This window comes from Mercenaria mercenaria, chromosome 2 (assembly GCF_021730395.1).
Source record: "Mercenaria mercenaria strain notata chromosome 2, MADL_Memer_1, whole genome shotgun sequence".
In the NCBI taxonomy this organism is placed as follows: domain Eukaryota; kingdom Metazoa; phylum Mollusca; class Bivalvia; order Venerida; family Veneridae; genus Mercenaria; species Mercenaria mercenaria.
The window spans coordinates 24,729,630-24,753,664 of NC_069362.1; the positions used below are offsets into that span (position 1 = coordinate 24,729,630).

At 38.2% G+C, this 24,035-nt stretch overlaps 1 protein-coding gene across 2 annotated transcripts in view; it reads left to right on the forward strand.

Annotated features, from left to right (window-relative positions):
* The window catches only part of LOC123563530 (uncharacterized), a 234,387-nt gene that overhangs the window by 191,053 nt on the left and 19,299 nt on the right, over window positions 1-24,035 (forward strand). For both annotated transcript variants that reach the window (XR_008368906.1, XM_045356374.2), the window contains exons 25-28: window positions 11,312-11,431; window positions 21,596-21,671; window positions 22,537-22,660; window positions 22,941-23,026. Coding sequence is in view for 1 of the 2 variants with exons in the window: in XM_045356374.2 (XP_045212309.2) it covers window positions 11,312-11,431; window positions 21,596-21,671; window positions 22,537-22,660; window positions 22,941-23,026 (406 nt within the window). In the remaining variant the exon portion in view is untranslated. The remainder of the gene's footprint in view (window positions 1-11,311; window positions 11,432-21,595; window positions 21,672-22,536; window positions 22,661-22,940; window positions 23,027-24,035) is intronic.

A 24,035-nucleotide genomic window follows, 5' to 3' on the forward strand; every position in this document is an offset into this window, starting at 1 on the left:
GGTGAAATCTCGTACTTGCCTGTCTTCACATGTACTTTACTGGTAGCAGACGAACAGAAGATGCGTGGTGAAATCTCGTAGTTGCCTGGCTTCACATGTACTTAACTGGTTGCAGACCAACAGCAGATGTGTGGTGAAATCTCGTACTTGCCTGGCTTCACATGTACTTTACTGGTTGCAGACCAACAGCAGATGTATGGTGAAATCTCGTACTTGCCTGGCTTCACATGTACTTTACTGGTAGCAGACTAACAGCAGATGTGTGGTGAAATCTCGTACTTGCCTGGCTTCACATGTACTTTACTGGTAGCAGACTAACAGCAGATGTGTGGTGAAATCTCGTACTTGCCTGGCTTCACATGTACTTTACTGGTTGCAGACAAACAGCAGATGCGTGGTGAAATCTCGTACTTGCCTGGCTGAGCATGCACTTGACTGGTTGCAGACTAACAGAAGATGTATGGTGAAATCTCGTACTTGCCTTGCTTCACATATACTTTACTGGTAGCAGACTAACAGAAGATGCGTGGTGAAATCTCGTACTTGCCTGGCTGAGCATGCACTTCACTGGTTGCAGACTAACAGAAGATGTGTGGTGAAATTTCGTACTTGCCTGGCTGAGCATGCACTTCACTGGTTGCAGACTAACAGAAGATGTGTGGTGAAATCTCGTACTTGCCTGGCTTCACATGTACTTTACTGGTTGCAGACAAACAGCAGATGTAAGCTGAAAAATATCGTACTTGCCTGGCTGAGCATGTACTTTATTGGTTGCAGACTAACAGCAGATGTAATGTGAAATCTCGTACTTGTCTGGCTTAGCATGCACTTTACTGGTTGCAGACAAACAGAAGATGTGTGGTGAAATCTCGTACTTGCCTGGCTGAGCTTGTACTTTACTGGTTGCAGATCACCAGCAGATTGTATAGTGAAATCTCATACTTGCCTGGCTGACTTTGTACTTTACTGGTCGCTGACGAGCAGCAGATGTGGCCAATGGAATTGCGAATTTTAACTGGATGCAGATCACCAGCAGTTTTTTTGTGGAAATTGATTGAAGGGTTGACTATATTATTAGATTTTCTTAAATTGGTCTGTTCCAGAATACAGTTTTCAGAAGTGTTCCCTTTGAATAAATGTTGTTATCAATAAAACATGATGATTAATTTAGAGACCTTTGGTATATTATGTCCAGCTCACACCAAGTTGAACTCTTCTCACTCCAGCATAAAGTTGGAAATATTTTTTTATTCAGACCTCTGTGCTTTGAGAACAGTCTCATATTTTAAGCATCTGATTAGTCAGTTGCAATACTATGTTAGGAATCAGCCAGTCAGAATGATGCTGGTGTTTAAATTGTCTCTGAGCTTAGCCTTGCATTAGATCTAGGGTTGCAATGGAGGTTAAAAAAGTGAGCTAGAAGAACCATCTCAAATGCAGTTTTCTGAGCATAATCTTGAGATAGACAGATGTGAAGGTTGCATTCTGAGGAGACAAAGTCATGAAACTTTTCTGAGCATTATCTTGAGATAGACAGATGTGAAGGTTGCATTCTGAGGAGACAAAGTCATGAAACTTTTCTGAGCATAATCTTGAGATAGACAGATGTGAAGGTTGCATTCTGAGGAGACAAAGTCATGAAACTTTTCTGAGCATAATCTTGAGATAGACAGATGTGAAGGTTGCATTCTGAGGAGACAAAGTCATGAAACTTTTCTGAGCATTATCTTGAGATAGACAGATGTGAAGATTGCATTCTGAGGAGACAAAGTCATGAAACTTTTCAGAGCATAATCTTGAGATAGACAGATGTGAAGGTTGCATTCTGAGGTGACAAAGTCATAAAACTTTTAGACAGATATTAAGATTGCATACTGAGACTACGTAGGTTATAACCAAGTTCGATTTTTAACAGTGAATTGTTGGTATTTTGTAAAAAAAATCAGTCTTTGTGTCCGTACAGATGCTTCAACATATATATTTTGCTTTAAGCAGATTTGTTCAAAGGCATGTTGAATACAGGATTTAAGTCTGGCACCTGCTGAGGGGGTCAGTATCATTAACAAAGTTCAGCTCATATATTACACTGTACAGTCTATTCACCATGACTGTTGTGGGTGTTACCATGTCCAGTTTGGACCATTACTCCATTCATGGGTCTTTCAGTTTGCATGGGTGGAATTTAAGGCTTTTCATCTGTTTGACCATTTTTGGGGAATTTCAGTGATAAATTGATATTAAAAGGCAGAAATGAATGAGCATACACCAGTCTATCAGTTGGATACTATTAGCAAGAAAAGAGAAAACATCTGGGAGGTTGTGAATAAGTTTACATTAATGGACAAGACATATTTCTGAATAATTTTCGTACCATTTTAAAGATGAATAGTCTTTATAAAAAGAAATGTATAAAAGTTGCCTAAAAATGTTTTAGTTGAAAAGAATACCCAAATATTTCTCAGCAGAAATACATACCTTTTTTTCAGAATACAATTAGTTCCTTTCCTTTTTTCCAACAGATTTATGTCCCCTTAGTTATTCAAACTTTTGTAAGAAATTCATGTTAAAATGAATAAAATATTGGAAATAAAGTAATACAAGTATGGTGAGGATTACATGCTCAGACTCAAATGTGTCTGTCTGTTGCATTAACACAAATATGCATAACTCTTGTCCTCAGTTTGAAAGATTAGTGTCCCTTTTAAATGTATATATACTATACAACAACTTTATGATTTACTTATTGCTTAGCATACAATTGTTTTATAAGTAATGTCTTCTTCTGCTGCATGGACATAGAACTCCTCGGGTGAGGGATAAAGAAGTTTTTAACAGTATTGATTCTGAAGATTGACATCCCGTGTTTGACAAGTGGAAGACTTAATGGAAGTTGAGAAAGGCTGAGATAATTATGACAGTTTTCCCATTATTTGCTTGATAAGGGGCAGATGTAGACAATCGGTTAGGACAAAAATAAGACAATTTGTCTGCTGAGGTGAGATATTACCAACAAGTGTTCTATATAACAGAGGTCTTCTGTCATCAGATAATAGTGGTATAAAGAAGCTTATTTGCAAATGAATGGATGGGTTGGTGTATGGAAATGTAGTGATGAAAAAAAACATACGTTAGAAATAATTTTGTGATCCTTGTCTCAAGTCCATCAGTATTTCTCGTGGTTTGTTTGGCAGCAGCATACAGCTAAAACACATTCAATCCATTTAACAAATCTGAAATAAGAGCTTTATATAGATGAAAATGAAATTTTAGCAGGCCTTTCACTTAATAGTGTTTAATATTTATAAGCCTTTATTACCTTATTTCATTCATTCCAGGGTTTCTGCAATTTTTTCCTGTTGCTAAATTTATTACTGTCTGACTTCCTGATATTGACAAATATGTTCATTAAAGCAGAAACTGATCAGAGAAAACAAATGATGCATGATTTTCTTGACCAACAAATGTAACCCTATAATACATCATCTCTTCTGTCAGTATAGAATGCTAGGCAAGAAACACAGTTTATTGCTTTACCAAACCTTGGATAAAGAATTCTTGTAAGGTCTTTTCTAAATGGCAGCCAGTTCAAACTATATGACAACTGTACAAAATAAATCAAAAAGGAAAAATTGTAGGTCTTCTCATAAACAAGTGTTCTAGAATGGTTTTGACTGAAAGGGTTGAAGTTTGTCTCTCTTTTGTGTTTATCCTAAGGCTACTTTGTTATGAAACTGAGACCCAGTCACATAGACTTGCCATTGGTCAATTTCTTGATTGATATAGAGTGGACCAATCAAATGTACAAGTTTGGAGATGGGTTGTGTGATATTTTTTTTTTCCATACAAGGCAGAATGAAGCACAGAAAAAAGATTCACCCTTCTGCACCATACTTTTTTTCTATTTGTGATTTAACATATTTGACATTTTTTCTTGATTTCATCAGCAGGAACAATGACAGGACTTTTGTGGCAGTCAAATGGGATAGTTTAAACATTGAATTACAGAACAGTTTTACCAGGCTTCAGCTAGCTTGACAGCGATATTCAATTTTCGCCTTTCGGACTTGAAAAACTTTTACTTTTCTATTATTCTAGATCCACCCCCTACCGTTTATCATTCATAAAAGGTTTTGTAAGGTCAATTTAAGAACAAAATTACAGTTGGCGATCTTGGTGGCATTTTGTCTGCGCAAGTGAAAGGCGATACCGTTACATGCGATATTGAAAGGAGGTCTCATATTTCAAATTTCCCTTGTACACGTGTAGTATTCTTGTATATGGCTAACTGTTCCGCTTCTTTTGAAGTAAATGAATGGTTTTCAAAAAGGCTTTTCCAATTAGGTTATAATTATGAGAATTAATTATGATTACTTGTCAGACAGTTAGAGTCTGCCGATTTCCTACAGCCTGTAATCATTGAAGATTATCAGTATAAACAATCTGGGCTGCTACTTGAAAACCTGAAATGTCTAATCTAGTTAAATTGCTTTGGATTATAAACAGAGGCAACGCTGACAGTTGCAGATACTCTATACAAGACATGTTATTTTGTAAACAGGACAGGGAGATATGCAATATGATATAAATATTTAAATGAAATTGCAATTTACCAGATGCAGTCTTTGAGTTTATGGAGTCAGAAAATGAACTTGGAAGTTTTTTTCCCCCAAGTACAAGACAGATGAAGTTTTTATGTAACTGAAATTGAAAAACTGTGGAAACAGTATATGGCTTCACATTTTTTTTTCTTATGAACATAAATTATATTATTATCTTGTTTATTTCTTATTTACAGTTAATGTATTTTCAGATATTGGTCATTGTTTAGGTCATATTGCAGTAATTCGGTCAAACATGTGCTTCCGTGGTGTAGTCGAAAGAAGTCCCTAATAAATAGATCCTAAGTTTTTCATTTTTCGCGCATTTGCGCATAAATCGGGGGCCAAATGGGCATTATTTCACTCGTGGAATGAATTTTACATAAAGTAGGACACTTTTCATGCTAATATTTGCATGTTTTCGAGTTGTTATCCCGCGCTGATGAAATCGGGAGGGGGGTACTGAAATGGCGTTGTGTGTGACTGTGCGTGTGTCCGTCCGTCCGCAGCCATTTCTCAGTAACTAGCAGGTAGAATTTCATAAAACTTTAAATAAACATGAACCAACATACTGCGACGATACCCGTCGAGTTTTTATCTGGGTCCGCCCCTTATTTCCAGAGTTATGGGCCCTGAAATAGTCAAAAATGCACATTTTCGTCCGTCCGCAGCCATTTCTCAGTAACTAGTTGGTAGAATTTCATAAAACTTGAAATAAACATGAACCAACATACTGCGATGATGCCTGTCAAGTTTTTGTCTGGGTCCGTCCCTTATTTCCAGAGTTATGGCCCCTGAAATAGTCAAAAATGCACATTTTTGTCCATCCGCAGTCATTTCTCAGTAAGTAGCAGGTAGAATTTCATAAAACTTCAAATAAACTGAACCAACATACTGTGATGATGCCCTCCAAGTTTTTTTTTGGATTGGTCAATTTTTCTTAGAGATACTGCCCTTTAATTGTTTAAAAATCCACAGGTTTGTACATAACAAACCAACCAATTGGTAGAATTTCATTAAACTTCTTTCATTCTTTTCCATGAACATTCATTATAAGCATGTGAAGTTATGTACCCACACCTGGTCACCACCTTGCCTTGGTCACACCCCCCCCCCCCCCCCCCCCCCCCCCCCAAAAAAAATTCCTTTTTTTAATTGTTTTTTTTTTTTTCAAACCTTCCATGAATATTTATCAGCATGCAAAGTTGTACCATTCCCCCACTTCACTCCTCTACCCAGTCATGCCTACCACCCGATCATGCATCCTCCTACCCCATTTTTTTTTTTTTTTTTTTTTTTTTTTTTTTCATTTTGTGAAGTTTTATACCCTCACCTGGTCACCCCTGCTGCCCCCCCCCCCCCCCCCCCCCCCCACCACCACCACCAAAAAAGGCATTCATTTTCTGTTAAATTGATTTTGACTAATGGAATTATTTGCATTATTTGCTTCTTAGTAATATCCTTAACTTTTTGCCGGATATATTTTTTTGCCATTCCTCACCACAAACCCTTTCGGGGGGGGATACCAATTCATCGAATTTGCTTGTTTACTTGAAAAGAACGTAGGGTGTTTATTTTGCAGACCGCTTTCTGAAATGCAGCAATATGAGGGTACCTGACTTCAGTTGACTTGCATTTCATTGCATACTATTCAACACCCCTTTTTCTTTTCTTATTTTTGAAGCAAATGTATAGATATCTTGTCGAAAATAGGTCTACAACAGAGTGAAAATCTAGAAACTGTAACAAAACTGTTCTGAAGTAGCTGAATTTTATATGAAACAAAGAAAAATTTCTTTTATTGGTATATAGCCTTAACAAAGTAGCAAATTATTATTGATTACCTCCCTTTGTTAATCAGTGTGTATTTAATTTCATTATATAATGCAGCATTAAAATTATTACTTTTCTAACCATGTAATTGTGCATATTCTCTATTCAGACAGCTGCTTTATTTGTTTTGTACAAAATTAAAAGCATTATGAAAAGAAAATTTACAAAAGTTTAACAGTGAAAGCGGAATCAGTGTGTGCCTATATTTAAAATACCCAACAAAGGGGTAGTTCTTAAATGTTTATCAGCAGTTAACCATTTCACTGCTAAATTTCTTTAATGAACTTGTCCATCTTTCATTTTAGAGAGTACCATTAACTGTTAAAAGGGGTGCTTATCAAAAATATACTGACTGAATGGCAAACAGTGCAGATTGTGATCAGACTGTACGGAATGTGCAGGCTGATCATGTTCTACACTGGTCGCAAAAGCAGAATCAGTCGTGTCAGTATGTTATTAAAGGGTTAAAATTTTCATTGATGTTTAAAGCTGATACAGGCTGAATCATTCTAACACTGCAAGAGTTACTGCCCTTGAATTTTTTTTTAAATGTTGGAATGCGTTAATTTTTTGGAGAAAATAATTGAAATATAAAAATATTGGTTTCATATAATTTCCTGTGTTTTTCTTTAATGTTTTTTTTTTGGGACTTGGAATTTAAAAAAAATGCTGCACTCATTGATTTCTGTACAACTGGGTTTTTTATGACAACACCACTCTGTTTTAATTATAATTCATCATAAAGTGGGTGTAGGATATCATTAGAGAGCTGAAAACACAGCCTGTACAGTGATTTGTCTCATTAAATAATCATTAGTGTGATACCTAGATATGTGAAATGTCATGCAGAGAGAGGTAGCCATCTAGTCTGCTTACTTCATAAAACATTGACAGTTTATATTCTGTCTGATTTATGGACATAAGTTACCTGCCCCTGGGGGGAGGCAGGCTATTTTAATCCAGTATTTACAAAATGGTACTATAGTTATGTCTATGCATTTGTCTTGTCTGTCTTTCTGTTTGTCTGTTCACGAGTCAGTCTGTCTGTCTGTTTTCCTATCATTCTGTCCATCCATTATCAAAGTTTGTCTGGACTGTAACCCCCTCTGATAGTAGGACTTCAACTTACTTTGTAGGCAGGTGTTGTACCAATATGCTAGTTTTGCATATTGTCTGCATTTCCCTATTGAATAGCTGTAATGAAGTATATAATAGCCCTTTAAATGTTATTACTGGAGTTATGTAGTAGTATAATTATGTGGTTCCATCTTTGGTCTGAAGATACCTTTTAACTCCTGAAGCAGTAGGGAGAGTATGTGTATATGATATATGTGTAACAATGTTAAATCATTGATTAATAACATTGTAACCTTGTAAGCACTACTTTGTGTTCAACTATTTAATCCCCCACCACTCGTGTTGGGGGGTTTATAGGAATGGTCTCCGTCCGTCCTTCCATCTTCCATCCTTCCGTAACATTTTGTGTCCGCTCTTTATCTTCTAAACCCCTTGAAGGATTTTCATGGAACTTGGGTCAAATGATAACCTCATCAAGACAATGTGCAGAACCCATGAGTCAGCCATGTCAGTTTAAGGTCAAGGTCACAACTCAAGGTCAAAAGTTTGAGCCTTTCATTTCGTGTCCGCCCTGTATCTCCTAAACCCCTTGAAGGATAATCATGAAACTTGGGTCAAATGATCACCTCTTCAAGACGATGTGCAGAACCCATGAGTCAGCCATGTCGGCTCAAGGTCAAGGTCACAACTCGAGGTCAAAGGTTTGAGCCTTCCATTTCGTGTCCACACTGTATCTCCTAAACCCCTTGAAGGATAATCATGAAACTTGGATCAAATGATCTTCTCATCAAGACAGTGTGCAGAATCCATGAGTCAGCCATTTCGGCTCAAGTTCAAGGTCACAACTTAAGGTCAAAGGTTTGAGCCTTACATTTTGTGTCCGCTCTGTATCTCCTAAACCCCTTGAAGGATTTTCATCAACCTTGGGTCAAATGATCACCTCATCAAGGTGATGTGCAGAACTCATGAGTCAGCCATGTTGGCTCAAGGTCAGTGTCACAACTCAGGGTCAAAGGTTTGAGCCTTTCATTTTGTGTCCACTCTGTATCGCCTAATCCCCTTGAAGGATTCATATGAAACCTGGGTCGAATGATCACCTTACCAAGACGATGTGCAGAACTCATGAGTCAGCCATGCCGGCTCAAGGTCAAGGTCAACTTGGGGTCAAAGGTTTGAGCCTTCCATTTTGTGTCCACTCGGTATCTCCGAAACCCCTTGAAGGATTTTCATGAAACTTGGGTCAAATGATCACCCCATCAAGACGAGGTGCAGAATTCATGGGTCAGCCATGTCAATTCAAGGTCAAGGTCACAACTCAAGGTCAAAGGTTTACCCTTTCACTATCCATAACAGTGGCAGGGGATTTAGCTGTCTTTCAGACTGCCTTGTCAAACTATTGACTGTCACTATATTTAACTGTCTTACTGTAAAATGCAATTGAAGTATTTTGATATATTATGTTTTAAGTATAGTAGTCGCAACTTGACCGCGATGGTTGACCTTAGGCTGATTATTCATATCGATTATTTCATTGTAGTAATAAGGGGTGCTTAGGGTAGCCGTGTATATTTATTTGGAATTAGTTTGTGTACATTGCAGTATCAAAGTATGTATACTTACATTTGATCAGTTAAAACTTTCCAATACACTAATTTATATTTACACAAATTTATGTTTCCATATTCTTGTGCAGCTCGTGTTTTACGTACACTCCATTTCAATAATAGGTTGCGATTTATTATGTATTATAATACAAAGGTCAACCATCGGGGTCAAGTTGCGTCCACTATAGGTGGGATAAGATACACTTGTAAAAGAATAGCTATACAAGTGTCTTTACATGTTCATTGTATCTTATGCCCACTGAGAAAGAAGTGAGTAGTTTGATTTTCAGGTGGAGGAAGTGTCCTGCATATCAAAAGAAATTTGACCTCCACCTTAAAATTCTTGTTGTGAAGTTGTCATTTACTTTGAAAGAGAACATTATGTATCAGATCCACAAACATTCGCTCACTATCTACACTTAACAGAGATACATTTGAAAACAAATATTAAAATCATCAAAAGATAAACAGCTTGCATCATTTTGCTTTATTGTAGATGAACTCAGTAAATAAATGGAAATATGTGCTGCATCCACTAGCAGTGTGTGGTAATTTTGTTTGTAGTAATTATATTAGATAAGTCGGTATGTGCCATTATCTAGTTAGTGTTCCATTAGTGAGACACGGCTTATTAATTATCCTGTATGATAATCATGATGAGCATTACCGGAATGACTCCATATCCCGCCCAGACAATGCTATTACATCCCTCATCAGATGATTTTTCGTTTTCCAGAAATAATTAATATAATGACAAGTTCTTGGAGTTTCAAAATTTAATAACTTGTATATTTGAATTGTTATACTTTTGTTTAACCATAAGAAACTTAATTTATTGCCACTTGAGATAATTTGAAAGGTAAAATGGCAAAAAAAAAAATGCCAACTGTACATTATCTGAATGAATTTTTTATAAAATTTGTAAAATATTTGTGACAACGATGAGTCTGCAATTTGGCAGCCTTTCCAGCAGGTCATTATAAATGCTGTCAAATTGAATTTGAAGTATGCGGGAGAAGTACAAAAAAGCAAAGTCTTGAAACGAGTTAAGCTTCCAAGACGCCTCTCAGACATGTTTGGTGATCTGAATCAATGTTGAAAGACAGAATAAATAGTAACCGGTTTTCACAAGTTTTGTTATTTCTCAATATTTGATACACATTTTAATATATGGGTTTGTATGAAAATTTTCTTCTTTATATACTTGACTGTAGACAGCTTAGAAATGAATACTTACGCATTAATTCAGCACTTATTTCTTAACACTGATATGTATGATATAGAACCGTATATTTATTCAGTGATTAGATATTCTTCTTCTCGTTCGCGAGTGATAGATATAAAACCTGGAACATTTTGTTCTTATAATGAAACCATTCTTTCACCATGCAGGAGATAATTGGATCACATTAATGTAATTCTTATGTAAAGATTAAATTGCGATTTCAAATCTATTTGTTAAGTGGTTGAAAATCAATGAACGAAAGCTTATTTGATGGCTTGTTTTATCAGCATGATGCCAAAAATTGATAACAGATCGTTTTACGAGACAAACATGTTTGTCCAGACAATGGAATGGTTCTTAAATATTGACAAAAATTGTAGTTTTTGAATGTTGAAATATTAAACTTTGTCTAATCTGTATGGAAATTGGAAAGCCGCTTAATATAAGGAGAGATCTGATTACATTATTAAACGGTCATATGTTACCATTCATCACTTCAAAGGTAACGGCTGTTTTACGTAAGAGACATGCTGAAATTGCAAACTAATAATCTAAATATTTAATTTACATATTGAACCTTAATTTTTTTATTTAATAGTCCTGCCACTGATGTATAATTATTTTTTTAATTTGAACTACATTTATAATGATGGTTTAAAATGGTATATAATTATAATGGATGTGTGATTACCTTGAGAACACAATGATTTAACAGTTTTGAAAGTATTACTGGTACACTCAAAGATATTCATTTTGTTTTTACATATGCATAACTCTGCCATTTCTTGGAGTAAACCCATTTGAATTGCCTCCCTTGTTTATGAAGAATTTGTAGTTTACAAGCTAAGCAGAGTCTTATGAAAGTGGTCACATGACTTTCAAAGCTAATTTTTACCTAGGCATGCCAAATAGTAATGATTATGTTAAAGTGTCATCTAACTTGATTATTATTATATGTTTTTTTTACATTTCAGTAATTTTGTGGCACAAGTGTTCAAGCCTTTCTCAGCTGGTCTAGAGAAAGATGGTGTGTACAAGGAGCTACTTGATGAAACTTCCAACTACAGGACTGACCTAACTAACAAAATTGGCCAGTAAGTTCTAATAATTTCTTACTACAGGACAGACCTAACAAAAAAAGTTTACCATTATGTTACAATAATTTATGACTACAGGACTAAGCTTACCAATTAAATAAGCCAGTAAGCTTCAGGACTGACCTTAACAAGAAAGTTAGCAAGTAGGCAACAGGACTGGCCTTACCAATAAAGTCAGCCAGTAAGCTTCAGGACTGACCTTACCAAGTAAGTTAGCAAGTAGGCAACAAGACTGACCTAACCAGTAAAGTCAGCCAGTAAGCTTCAGGACTGACATTACCAAGAAAGTTAGTAAGTAACCAACAGGACTGACCTTACCAAGAAAGCAAGTAGGCCACAGGACTAACCTTACCAATATAGTCAGCCAGTAAGCTTCAGGACTGACCTTACCAAGAAAGTTAACAAGTAGGCAACAGGACTGACCTTACCAATAAAGTCAGCCAGTAGGCAACAAGACTGACCTTACCAATAAAGTCAGCCGGTAAGCTTCAGGACTGTCCTTACCAAGAAAGTTAGTAAGTAAGCAACAGGACTGGCCTTACCAAGAAAGTTAGCAAGTAGGCAACAGGACTGACCTTACCAAGAAAGTCAGCCAGTAAGCTTCAGGACTGACCTACCAAGAAAGTTAGCCAGTAGCAACAGACTGACCTAACAATAAAGACAAGTAAGCCAACACAGCGACCTGTACCTACCAAGAAATTAGCAGTAGCAACAGACTGACCTAACTAGAAAGTTACAAGTTGGCAACAGGACTGACCTTACCAATAAGTCAGCCAGTAAGCTTCAGGACTGACCTTACCAGTAAAGTCAGCCAGTAAGCTTCAGGACTGGCCTTACCAAGAAAGTTAGCAAGTAGGCAACAGGACTGACCTTACCAAGAAAGTCAGCCAGTAAGCTTCAGGACTGACCTTACCAGAAAGTAGCACATAGGCAACAGGACTGACCTTACCATAAAGTCACCAGTAAGCTTCAGGACGACCTTAACAATAAAGTAGCAAGTAGCCAACTGCAACTGACCTTACCAAAAAGTCAGCCAGTAGCTACAGGACTGACCTTACCGAAAAGTTAGCAAGTAGGCAACAGGACTGACCTTACCAATAAAGTCAGCCAGTAAACTTCAGGACTGACCTTACCTAGAAAGTTGGCAAGTTGGAAACAGGACTGACAATACCAATAATGTCAGCCAGTAAGCTTCAGGACTGACCTTACCGAGAAAGTTAGCAAGTAGGCAACTGGACTGACCTTACCAATTAAGTCAGCCAGTAAGCTTCAGGACTGACCTTACCTAGAAAGTTGGCAAGTTGGCAACAGGACTGACCATACCAATAAAGTCAGCCAGTAAGCTTCAGGACTGACCTTACCAATAAAGTTAGCACATAGGCAACTGGACTGACCTTACCAATAAAGTCGACCAGTAAGCAACAAATAAAGTCAGCAAGTAGGCAACTGGACTGACCTTACCAATAAAATCAACCAGTAAGCAACAAATAAAGTCAGCAAGTAGGCAACTGGACTGACCTTACCAATAAAGTCAGCCAGTAAGCTTCAGGACTGTCCTTACCAAGAAAGTAAGTAAGAAAGCAACAGGACTGGCCTTACCAAGAAAGTTAGCAAGTAGGCAACAGGACTGACCTTACCAAAAAAGTCAGCCAGTAAGCTTCAGGACTGGCCTTACCAATAAAGTCGACCAGCAAGCAACAAATAAAGTCAGCAAGTAGGCAACTGGACTGACCTTACCAATAAAGTCAACCAGTAAGCAACAAATAAAGTCAGCAAGTAGGCAACTGGACTGACCTTACCAATAAAGTCAGCCAGTAAGCTTCAGGACCTACCTTACCAAGTAAGTTAGCAAGTAGGCAACATGACTGACCTAATCAATAAAATCAGCCTTTCGGCAACAGGACTAACCTTACCACCAAAGTTAGCTGATAGGCAACAGGACTGACCTTACCAATAAAGCCAATAAGCTCTAGAACTGACCTTACCAAGAAAGTTAGCCAGTAGGCAACAGAACTGATCTAATCAATAATGTCAGGACTGACCTTACCAAGAAAGTTAACACATGAGCTACAGGACTGACCTTACGAAGAAATTTAACGAGTAGGCAACAGGACTGACCTTACCAAGAAAGTTAGCAAGTAGCAACAGGCTGACTTTACCAAGAAGTTAGCAAATAGCAACAAACTGACCTACCAATAAAATCAGCCAGTAAGCTTTAGGACTGAGCTTACCAAGAAAGTTAGCCGTAGGCAACAGGACTGAGCTACCAATTAGCCGAGCACAGACTGACCTACAAAAGTCAGCCAGTAAGCTTCAGGACTGACCTTACCAAGAAAGTTAGCCGGTAAGCAACAGGACTGACCTTACCAATCAAGTCAGCCAGTATGCTTCAGGACCTACATTACCAATAAAGTCAGTAAGTAGGCAACAAGACTGACCTTACCAATAAAGTCAACCAGTAAGCAACAAATAAAGTCAGCAAGTAGGCAACTGGACTGACCTTACCAATAAAGTCAACCAGTAAGCAACAAATAAAGTCAGCAAATAGGCAACTGGACTGACCTTACCAATAAAGTCAGCCTGTAAGCTTCAGGACTGACCTTACCAAGAAAGTTAGTAAGTAGGCAACAGGACTGGCCTTACCAAGAAAGTTAGCAGTAGCTCAGGACTGACTTACAGAACTTAGCAGTAGGCACAGATGACTACATAAGTAGCAGTAACTCAGGACTGCATTACCAAGAAAGTAGTAAGACAACAGACGACCTTACAAGAAAGCAAGTAGCCAAACTTACAATAACAGCCAGTAAGCTAGGACTGACTACAATAAAAGTCAACAGGAGCTACAATAAGTCAGCAGTAGGCAACAGATGACTTACATAAGTCACGGTAAGCTTCAGGACGTCCTTACAAGAAAGTTAGAAGTAAGCAACAGACTGGCCTTACAAGAAAGTTAGCAAGTAGCAACAGACTGACCTTACAGAAATCAGCCAGTAACTTCAGACACCTTACCATAAAGTCAGCCAGTAAGCTTCAGGACTGACCTACCAAGAAATAAGTACAACAGATGACTACAAGTTAACAGTGCAACAGGATGACCTCCAATAAAGTCAGCCTGGACTGCCTACCAAAAATCAGCCGGTAAGCTCAGGACTGTCTTACCAAAAATAGTAAGTAAGCAACAGACTGGCCTTACCAAGAAAGTTAGCAAGAGGCAACGATGACCTTACCAAAGTCAGCAGAAGCTTCAGACTGACCTTACAAAGTCAGCCGTAAGCTAGACTGACTTACCAAAAGTAAGTAACCAACAGCACTGACCTTACCAGAAAGTAACAAGTAGGCAACAAGACTGACCTAACCAAGAAAGTTAACAAGTTGGCAACAGGATTGACCTTGCCAATCAAGTCAGCCAGTAAGCTTTAGGACTGACCTAACCAAGAAATTTAGCCAGTAGGCAACAGGACTGACCTAATTAATAAAGCCAGCAAGTAGCAAAGGACTGACTTACAATAAGTCAGCAGTAATCAGACTGACCTTACCTAAATCAGTAAACGGATGCAATCCAATAAGCAGCAGTAAGCTCAGGACGACTTACGAGAAAGTTAAAGTAGGCAACTGGACTGACCTCCAATAAGTCGCCAGTAAGCACAGGACTGACCTTACCTAGAAGTTGCAAGTTGGAACAGACTGACTACCAAAGTCAGCAGTAGCTTCAGACTGACCTACCATAAAGTTAGCAATAGGAACTGACTGACTTACCATAGTCACAGTAAGCTTCAGAGACTGGAGCTTACTAAAAGTAGCAAGTTGGCAAGGACGACCTTACCATAAAGAGCAGTAGAGCTTCAGGTATAAAACACTTTACAAGAAGTTAGCAAGTAGGCAACGGACTGACCTTACCAAATATAAGTCGACCCACAATAAGCAACAAAATAAAGTCACAAGTAGGCACTGACTGACTACAATAAAGTCAACAGTAGCAACAATAAATCAGCAAGTAGGCAACTGGACTGACCTACAATAAGTCAGCCAGTAAGCTCAGACCTACTACAAGTAAGTTAGCAAGTAGGCAACATGACTGACTAATCATAATCAGCCTTTCGGCAACAGCTAACCTTACACAATTAGCTGTAGCAACAGGACTGACCTTACATAAAGCCAATAGCTCTAGAACTGACTACAGAAAGTTAGCCAGTAGAACGAATGACTAATCAATAATGTCAGGACTGACCTACAGAAATTAAACATGAGCACAGGACTGACCTTACGAAGAAATTTAGCGAGTAGGCAACAGGACTGACCTTACCAAGAAAGTTAGCAAATAGGCAACAAGACTAACCTTACCAATAAAATCAGCCAGTAAGCAACAAATAAAGTCAGCAAGTAGGCAACTGGACTGACCTTACCAATAAAGTCGACCAGTAAGCAACAAATAAAGTCAGCAAGTAGGCAACTGGACTGACCTTACGAAGAAATTTAACGAGTAGGCAACAGGACTGACCTTACCAAGAAAGTTAGCAAATAGGCAACAAGACTGACCTTACCAATAAAATCAGCCAGTAAGCTTTAGGACTGAGCTTACCAAGAAAGTTAGCCGGTAGGCAACAGGACTGACCTTACCAATAAAGTCAGCCAGTAAGCTTCAGGACTGACCTTACCAAGAAAGTTAGCCAGTAAGCAACAGGACTGACCTTACCAATAAAGTCAGCCAGTACGCTTCAGGACCTACCTTACCAATAAAGTCAGTAAGTAGGCAACAAGACTGATCTTACCAATAAAGTCAACCAGTAAGCAACAAATAAAGTCAGCAAGTAGGCAACTGGACTGACTTTACCAATAAAGTCGACCAGTAAGCAACAAATAAAGTCAGCAAGTAGGCAACTGGACTGACCTTACCAATAAAGTCAGCTAGTAAGCTTCAGGACCTACCTTACTAAGAAAGTTAGCAAGTAGGCAACTGGACTGACCTTACCAATTAAGTCAGCCAGTAAGCTTCAGGACTGACCTTACCTAGAAAGTTGGCAAGTTGGCAACAGGACTGACCATACCAATAAAGTCAGCCAGTAAGCTTCAGGACTGACCTTACCAATAAAGTTAGCACATAGGCAACTGGACTGACCTTACCAATAAAGTCGACCAGTAAGCAACAAATAAAGTCAGCAAGTAGGCAACTAGACTGACCTTACCAATAAAGTCAACCAGTAAGCAACAAATAAAGTCAGCAAGTAGGCAACTGGACTGACCTTACCAATAAAGTCAGCCAGTAAGCTTCAGGACCTACCTTACCAAGTAAGTTAGCAAGTAGGCAACATGACTGACCTAATCAATAAAATCAGCCTTTCGGCAACAGGACTGACCTTACCACCCAAGTTAGCTGGTAGGCAACAGGACTGACCTTATCAATAAAGCCAATAAGCTCTAGAACTGACCTTACCAAGAAAGTTAGCAAGTAGGCAACAGAACTGAACTAATCAATAATGTCAGGACTGACCTTACCAAGAAAGTTAACACGTGAGCTACAGGACTGACCTTACGAAGAAATTTAACGAGTAGGCAACAGGACTGACCTTACCAAGAAAGTTAGCAAATAGGCAACAAGACTAACCTTACCAATAAAATCAGCCAGTAAGCTTTAGGACTGAGCTTACCAAGAAAGTTAGCCGGTAGGCAACAGGACTGACCTTACCAATAAAGTCAGCCAGTAAGCTTCAGGACTGACCTTACCAAGAAAGTTAACCAGTAGGCAACAGGACTGACCTTACCAATAAAGTCAGCCAGTACGCTTCAGGACCTACCTTACCAATAAAGTCAGTAAGTAGGCAACAAGACTGACCTTACCAATAAAGTCAACCAGTAAGCAACAAATAAAGTCAGCAAGTAGGCAACTGGACTGACCTTACCAATAAAATCGACCAGTAAGCAACAAATAAAGTCAGCAAGTAGGCAACTGGACTGACCTTACCAATAAAGTCAGCTAGTAAGCTTCAGGACCTACCTTACTAAGTAAGTTAGTAAGTAGGCAGCAGGACTGACCTTACCAATAAAGTCAGCCAGTAAGCTTCAGGACCTACCTTACCAAGTAAGTTAGTAAGTAGGCAACAGGACTGACCTTACCAATAAAGTCAGCAAGTAGGCAACAGGACTGACCTTACCACGAAAGTTAGCAAGTAGGCAACAGGACTTACCTTACCAATAAAGTCAGCCAGTAAGCTTCAGGACTGATCTTAGCAAGAAAGTTAACAAGTAGGCAACAGGACTGACCTTACCAATAAAATCAGCCAGTAGGCTTCAGGATTGACCTTACCAAGAAAGTCAACAAGTAGGCAACAGGACTGACCTTACCAATAAAATCAGCCAGTAGGCTTCAGGATTGACCTTACCAAGAAAGTCAACAAGTAGGCAACAGGACTGACCTTACCATGAAAGTTACCAAGTAGGCAACAGGACTGACATTACCAATAAAGTGGGCAAGTATTATGAATAAAGTCAGAGGTAGACTACAGGACTGATGTTACCAAGAAAGTCAGTCAGTAAGCAATAAATAAAGTCAGCAAGTAGGCTACAAGAGTGACCAAACCAGTAAAGTCAACCAGGGAGCTACAGGACTGATCTTATCAAGAAAGTGACAATAAGTGGGCTACAGGACTGACTTAACAATTAAAGTCTGCCAGTAAATGTTAATACAAACTTCAGGACTGAACTAACCAGTTGGCAGATAAGTTTAATAATAATTTCACTCGACCAGTAAAGATAGCTAGAGCTTAAAATAGGAAAACCTGTATTTAACTTCTCATGATCTGTTTGATGGATCATTATGAAAATTGACCTGTGTTATCATTATAGTGTCCTCTCCCAAATATGTTCAGCTGTGGGCACATGTAACCCCTAGATGGGCACATGTAGCCTCTAGAGCTTAAAATTCTTTTAAGAACTTCTTGTCTTGAAGCATTTGATGGATCTTCATCAAACATGCTCTGATCCTCTCCGAATTTTGTTAAAATATGGGCACTCTAAGGGCTGCTAGAGGTAAAACATAGAAACTCTTTCAAAGAAATGTCTTCTCATGAACTGCTTGATGGATCTTCATCAAACTTGATCTATGGGATCACTGTAAGGTCTTTTCCAAAGTTTGTTATATTGTTTTGCAGATGTCTGTCGGCAGGTCGGTCGGTCTGTCGGTCGGTCGGTATGTAGACCAATCCGTTTCCGGATGATATCTCAAGAACGCTTGGGCCTAGAATCATGAAAGTTGATAGGGAGGTTGGTCATAACCAGCAGATGACCCTTATTGATTTTGAGATCAGTAGGTCAACGGTCAAGGTAACACTGACCTGGAACAGATAAACGGTTTCTGGATGATAACACAAGAACGCCTAGGATCATGAAAGTTGATACGGAGGTTGGTCATGAGCAGCAAATGACCCCTATTGATTTTGATATCAGTAGGTCAAAGGTCAAGGTCACAGTAACCAAGAACAGTTAAATTGTTTCCAGATGATAACTCAAGAATGCTTAGACCTAGGATCATGAAAGTTGATAGGGAGGTTAGTCATGAGCAGCAGAATGACCCCTATTGATTTTGAGGTCAGTAGTTCAAAGGTCAAGGTCACAGTGACCCACAGCTAAACCGTTTCTTGTCAATAACTTGAGAATGCTTGGGCCTAGGATAAAAAAAACTTGATATGGAAGTTAATTGTGATCAGTAGCTGACCCCTATTAATTTTGAGGTCAGTCAGTCAAAGGTCAAAGTCACAGTGACCCAGAACAGTTAAACAGTTTCCAGACGACAACTAAAGAACGCTTGGGCCTAGCATAATGAAAATTGGTAGGGAGGTTGGTCATGACCAGCAGATGACCCCTATTGATTTTGAGACCAGAGGTCAAGGTCACAGTGACCTAGACTGAGAACAGTTCAACCGTTTCCGGATGATAACTTGAGAATGCTTGGGCCTAGGATCGTGAAAGTTGATAGGGAGGTCAATGATGACCAGCAGATGACCCCTATTGATTTTGAGGTCAAAGGTCAAGGTCACATTGACCGGAAACAGTAGAACTTTTTTGTACAGTGACCAAATAATTTCTGTTCCTTGTGCAATTACAGTATGCATCAAGGGGGGGCATTTTGTGTTCTACGAGCTCTTGTTCAAATTGGGGTTGCTTAGTATATGTTCAAATGGAGCGCATGTCTTCTTTAGGGACACCTAGAGCACTTAACTATGTCCTTTTTCAACTGGGGGAGAAATACGGTATTGTTTTTGCTCTGTCCATCTGCCTGTCCATTCATCACACTTCATTTCCGATCAATAACTGGAGAACCATTTGACGTAGAACACTTTATAGGGTGATAGGGCTTATGGAGTAGATGTCCCCAATTGTTTTTGGGGTTACTTGATCAAAGGTCATGGTCACACAGGCCTGAACTTGGAAATCCATTCCTGATCAATAACTTGAGAACCACTTGACTCATAATGTTGAAACTTCATAGGATGATTGGACATGCAGATTGATTTTATGGTCATTCGATCAAAGGTCACAGGTGCCAGAACATGGAAAACCAGTTCCAATTTATAACTTGAGAAGCACTTGACCCTGAACTTTGAAACTTCATGGGATGATTGGACATGCCGAGTAGATGATCCCTATTGCATTTCAGTCACTAAGCCAACCATCAGTGTCTCCAACTTATGCTCCTGTCCCCTGTTGATGCCTTGCCAATTACTACTTTGCTTTGAGGGAGACATGTGCTTTTCTACAAAAGCATCTTCTAGTTTTTATTTTAATTATTTCAACTTTTTCAAATAGTAGAACTTGTGTTTTTTATCCTTTAGTTGTCATCAATGTCTGTTTTACAAAGTTTTTCTTTTTTCTTGTAAGAAGGCTTCTGTAAAACTGCTGGGCCAAATGTTTTTAAACTTCACATGTATTCAGCATCATGACATTGTGTAACCTCATAGTTTTAGTTGTTACTTTGAAAAGTGAGAAAAAAAATGGATATTGTGAATCGAGTTTAACAGAGTCATTCAAAATCTATAGCAGTTCTCTCATTATCATTTTCATTCTAAGGATTCTACTGTGTTTGAGTTTGAGGATCAAGTATTGTGTTTCAGGACATTTCCATTCTGGATCTGTGTGCATTTTTTATAGACACCGTAAGGCTCGGTTATGCATGTTTGTAAACACCATGGTTTATGACACCATGGTTTATGACGTGACTTCTTAGATAAGTCACAGATCCATTGTTTTATGTTGTCTGACTAGCTTACATTTAACACAGTCATGCTTGTTGGCTATAGTAAAGACTTGAAAAAAAAAGATCTGTGAAATTTCCATCTGATGTCATGTAGATCACCAGAGCATTGTTTAGGTGAGGTATTGTGATCACTAAATGTCACTTAAAGGTGTACGCTATCTAGAGTCTCTGTATATGAGATGGGCAAAATTTTCCCTAATAACAAAATTTCTTCAAACTTTGGATATTGAAAGACAATCATGTAAGAAACAAAGATTTGCAATCAGAGTCATGGGTCACCAGTATTGAAAAAGAGTTATCTGCCCTTGAAAACAGCATTTTTGGGAGAAATGCCGTTTTCAAGGGCAGATAACTCTTTTTCAATACCGGTAACCTATGACTTTTATCATGTTATTATACATACAGTCAGACTTCATTCGCTCAGACTCTGATGATTCGAACATCCCCCTTTGCTCGAACTCATTTTCAGGTCCCGTTGTTACACCGGCAAAATCACTGTATATTGTAAATTGTTCGATAGCTCGAACTACTGATAACCCCAACAGATTTTACAGGTCCCGTCGAGTTCAAGTGATCGAAGTTTGACTGTATTTGGTGTATGGCGAAATGGTAAGATGTATATAATAGGATTGTAAAGTTCTCACCATGGCAACAGGTTTGATTCTTATTTATACAAGGCTTTAGCAGTGAGTAAAATATTTTCACCACATCATTATTTGGTCAAAATTGTAAGATAATAACATTATAAATGTTAGAATTTTTTTTTTTTTGCTCGCAGTACAAATGTTTTCTTCACTTTAAGGTGAGTAAGGTGTTGGTTTCTTACAGGAAATCAGAAAAACTGACTGTCATGACAAACACTTCTAAGAATTTATGTAAAATTTATCAGGTGTACTTATACTTCTTTATTGCAGGAGGCAGCGTCGCTTGAACATCGGTCTTAATCTGACTGTACAAAACAAGATCAAGCTTCCGGAGAAACAACTTAAGGTTTGTATATACCTGGCTTTATCACTGTAGGGCAACAGCAGAAGCTGATTGTGTTGCACGTACACAATATAGGTTATCTGGTGACTTTTCCTGAGTAGAACCTGACCTTGTCTGTCGGATAGCTTCCTTACATAAAGAAACATACAGGAAGGTCCAACCCCTCAGTAGTGAGGTGGCAAGGAATTAGAGGTCAGAGACCTAAACCATTCAGCCATGAAGGCCTGTTTGATAAGACAGATTCAGGTTAATGTGATGGTTTTCTATTGCATGTGAAGAAATTTGATGTGTTCAACTCCTCATAAACTTTTTGAAGGAATGGATTCAAAGTGGCTTGGATGCACAATGTTATCTGAATATGACCATAAGGGATGGCACAGTATGTGGGGGCAACTGTGTCATATGGATACAATTCTAGCTTTTTTGTGTTTTTTTTTTCAGTTGAAACTCAAAATCTCAAATGCGAAGGGATCAAGTGTTATACTTTGGAATACAAATTAAAATGATAATTTGTGCACGTGTTTTTGGGACAGGACTTGAAAATATCTTTGAGATAGCCAGTATTTTGAGATAAGTGAGTTCGAGATACTGAGTTCCAACTTTCTCAACTAAGATTTTCAGAATACTTGCTCGGATTAATACGTATTATCATAATATTTTTATGAAGTTACAAAAATATATAATTTTGAAAATGGTTAAAGAATCATCTGTGAATATAGAGATAGGAGTAAGATTTTAGGGAGTGATTTGTGAACACCTTTCCGGTCAATGTCACATGACAGGAGATGATTCAACTTCCATACATGTATATAAGAAAATCAACATGTTTTCGCATTTGTTTTCATTTCGTTACATATATTATTTGTAGCTGACGATATTACAAGCAGCGAAAATGTTGGAAGCGTTCTATCCAGGCCATGTGTTTAATCATCGGACCATTTCAGAGGAAGATTTCTGGGAGAAGAAAACTTTAGAGTATCGCGACTGGACTGGTCAGTTCGTCCTGTGAACATTCTTTAAATTCTGCAGTAAAGTCTTTCTAGTTTGACAGCTTAAAATTACATGGTTTTGGTGAAAGAAGTTTTTTTCAGATGAGCTAAAGAATAGGCATTAGTTGAAGAAGATAAAAACATTCTAGTAATGATTTGTCTGGAACTGTAAAGTAAATATTGACCTACAGTAATGGTTTACTCTTTTTATTTTTTTCTTCTTGTTATTATACTTTTAAGGAGGGATTTCTTACAATGTATAACTTGTTTTCAACTATTCTAGGTTTGGCTAGTCAGAAGTTGTCAGGTATTTTCTCTCCAGCCTTCCTCGTTCCTATGGAAGACACAGACAGCCATTTTGAATTAAAGGTAAAACTAAGAGGCTACAGTGAAGAAATAAAATGTTTTTAGAGGTTTGTTGATGGCATAAGATTGAGTGACCATTGTGTGATGTAACAGTCAGTATAATAGACTAGGATAAGTCATGAAAATTTCTGCTCCGATGTTTTGTTTTGTTGTAATTTTAAAGAGTATTGTGACAGTAAAGTCATAGCTCAATCACCAGTTTTGGTGACTGCAGTGTTTTTCAGCAACCTTAATTCCAGATATACTGCCTTTTCTTCAGAGAGCTTGGCAACACACTGAGTTTAACTAGATTCTCAAATGTCTTGCTTTTCTTCATATGTAGTTTTATAATGAGCTTCCATTAAAACATTTTACCAAAACCTATTTTCAGCCAAATTTTACTCATATATACCATTTTTATGCCCCCACTTTGTAGGGGGGGCATATAGATTTGCCCTTGTCCTTCCGAGAATGTGTCGCGCTTAGCTCCAAAAGTATTTGACATAGAGTTACCAAACTTTACAGGAATGTTGGTCAGCATGTGTAGTTGTGCACCTGGGGTTTCACGTCCAGATTCATTCAGTCGTGTAGGAGTTATGGCCCCTGACATAAAAATTGGTCATTATAGTGTTGTGTCGTGCGTAGCTCCAAAAGTATTTGACGTAGAGTCACAAAACTTTACAGGAATGTTGGTCAGCATGTGTAGTTGTGCACCTGGGGTTTCGTGTCCGGATTCATTCAGTATTGTAGGAGTTAAGGCCCCTGACCTAGGAAAAAATTGTCATTTTAATGTTTTGTCGCGTGTATTGTTTTCCCAAAGTTGATCTGTGTCCTTTGTCATGTAGTGGGGGCATCTGTGTCCCATGGACACATTTCTAGATTATCAGTGACTATGATTGTATGTGTATGTAAACTTATTTATATTCACCACTGATAGCCCTTATGGTTGACTTCTCCAGATGACTGTTATTAACTTTAAGGTAAATACAAGATACAGAAAATGTTCCAATTCCAGAAGTGTCCCTGGTTCTTT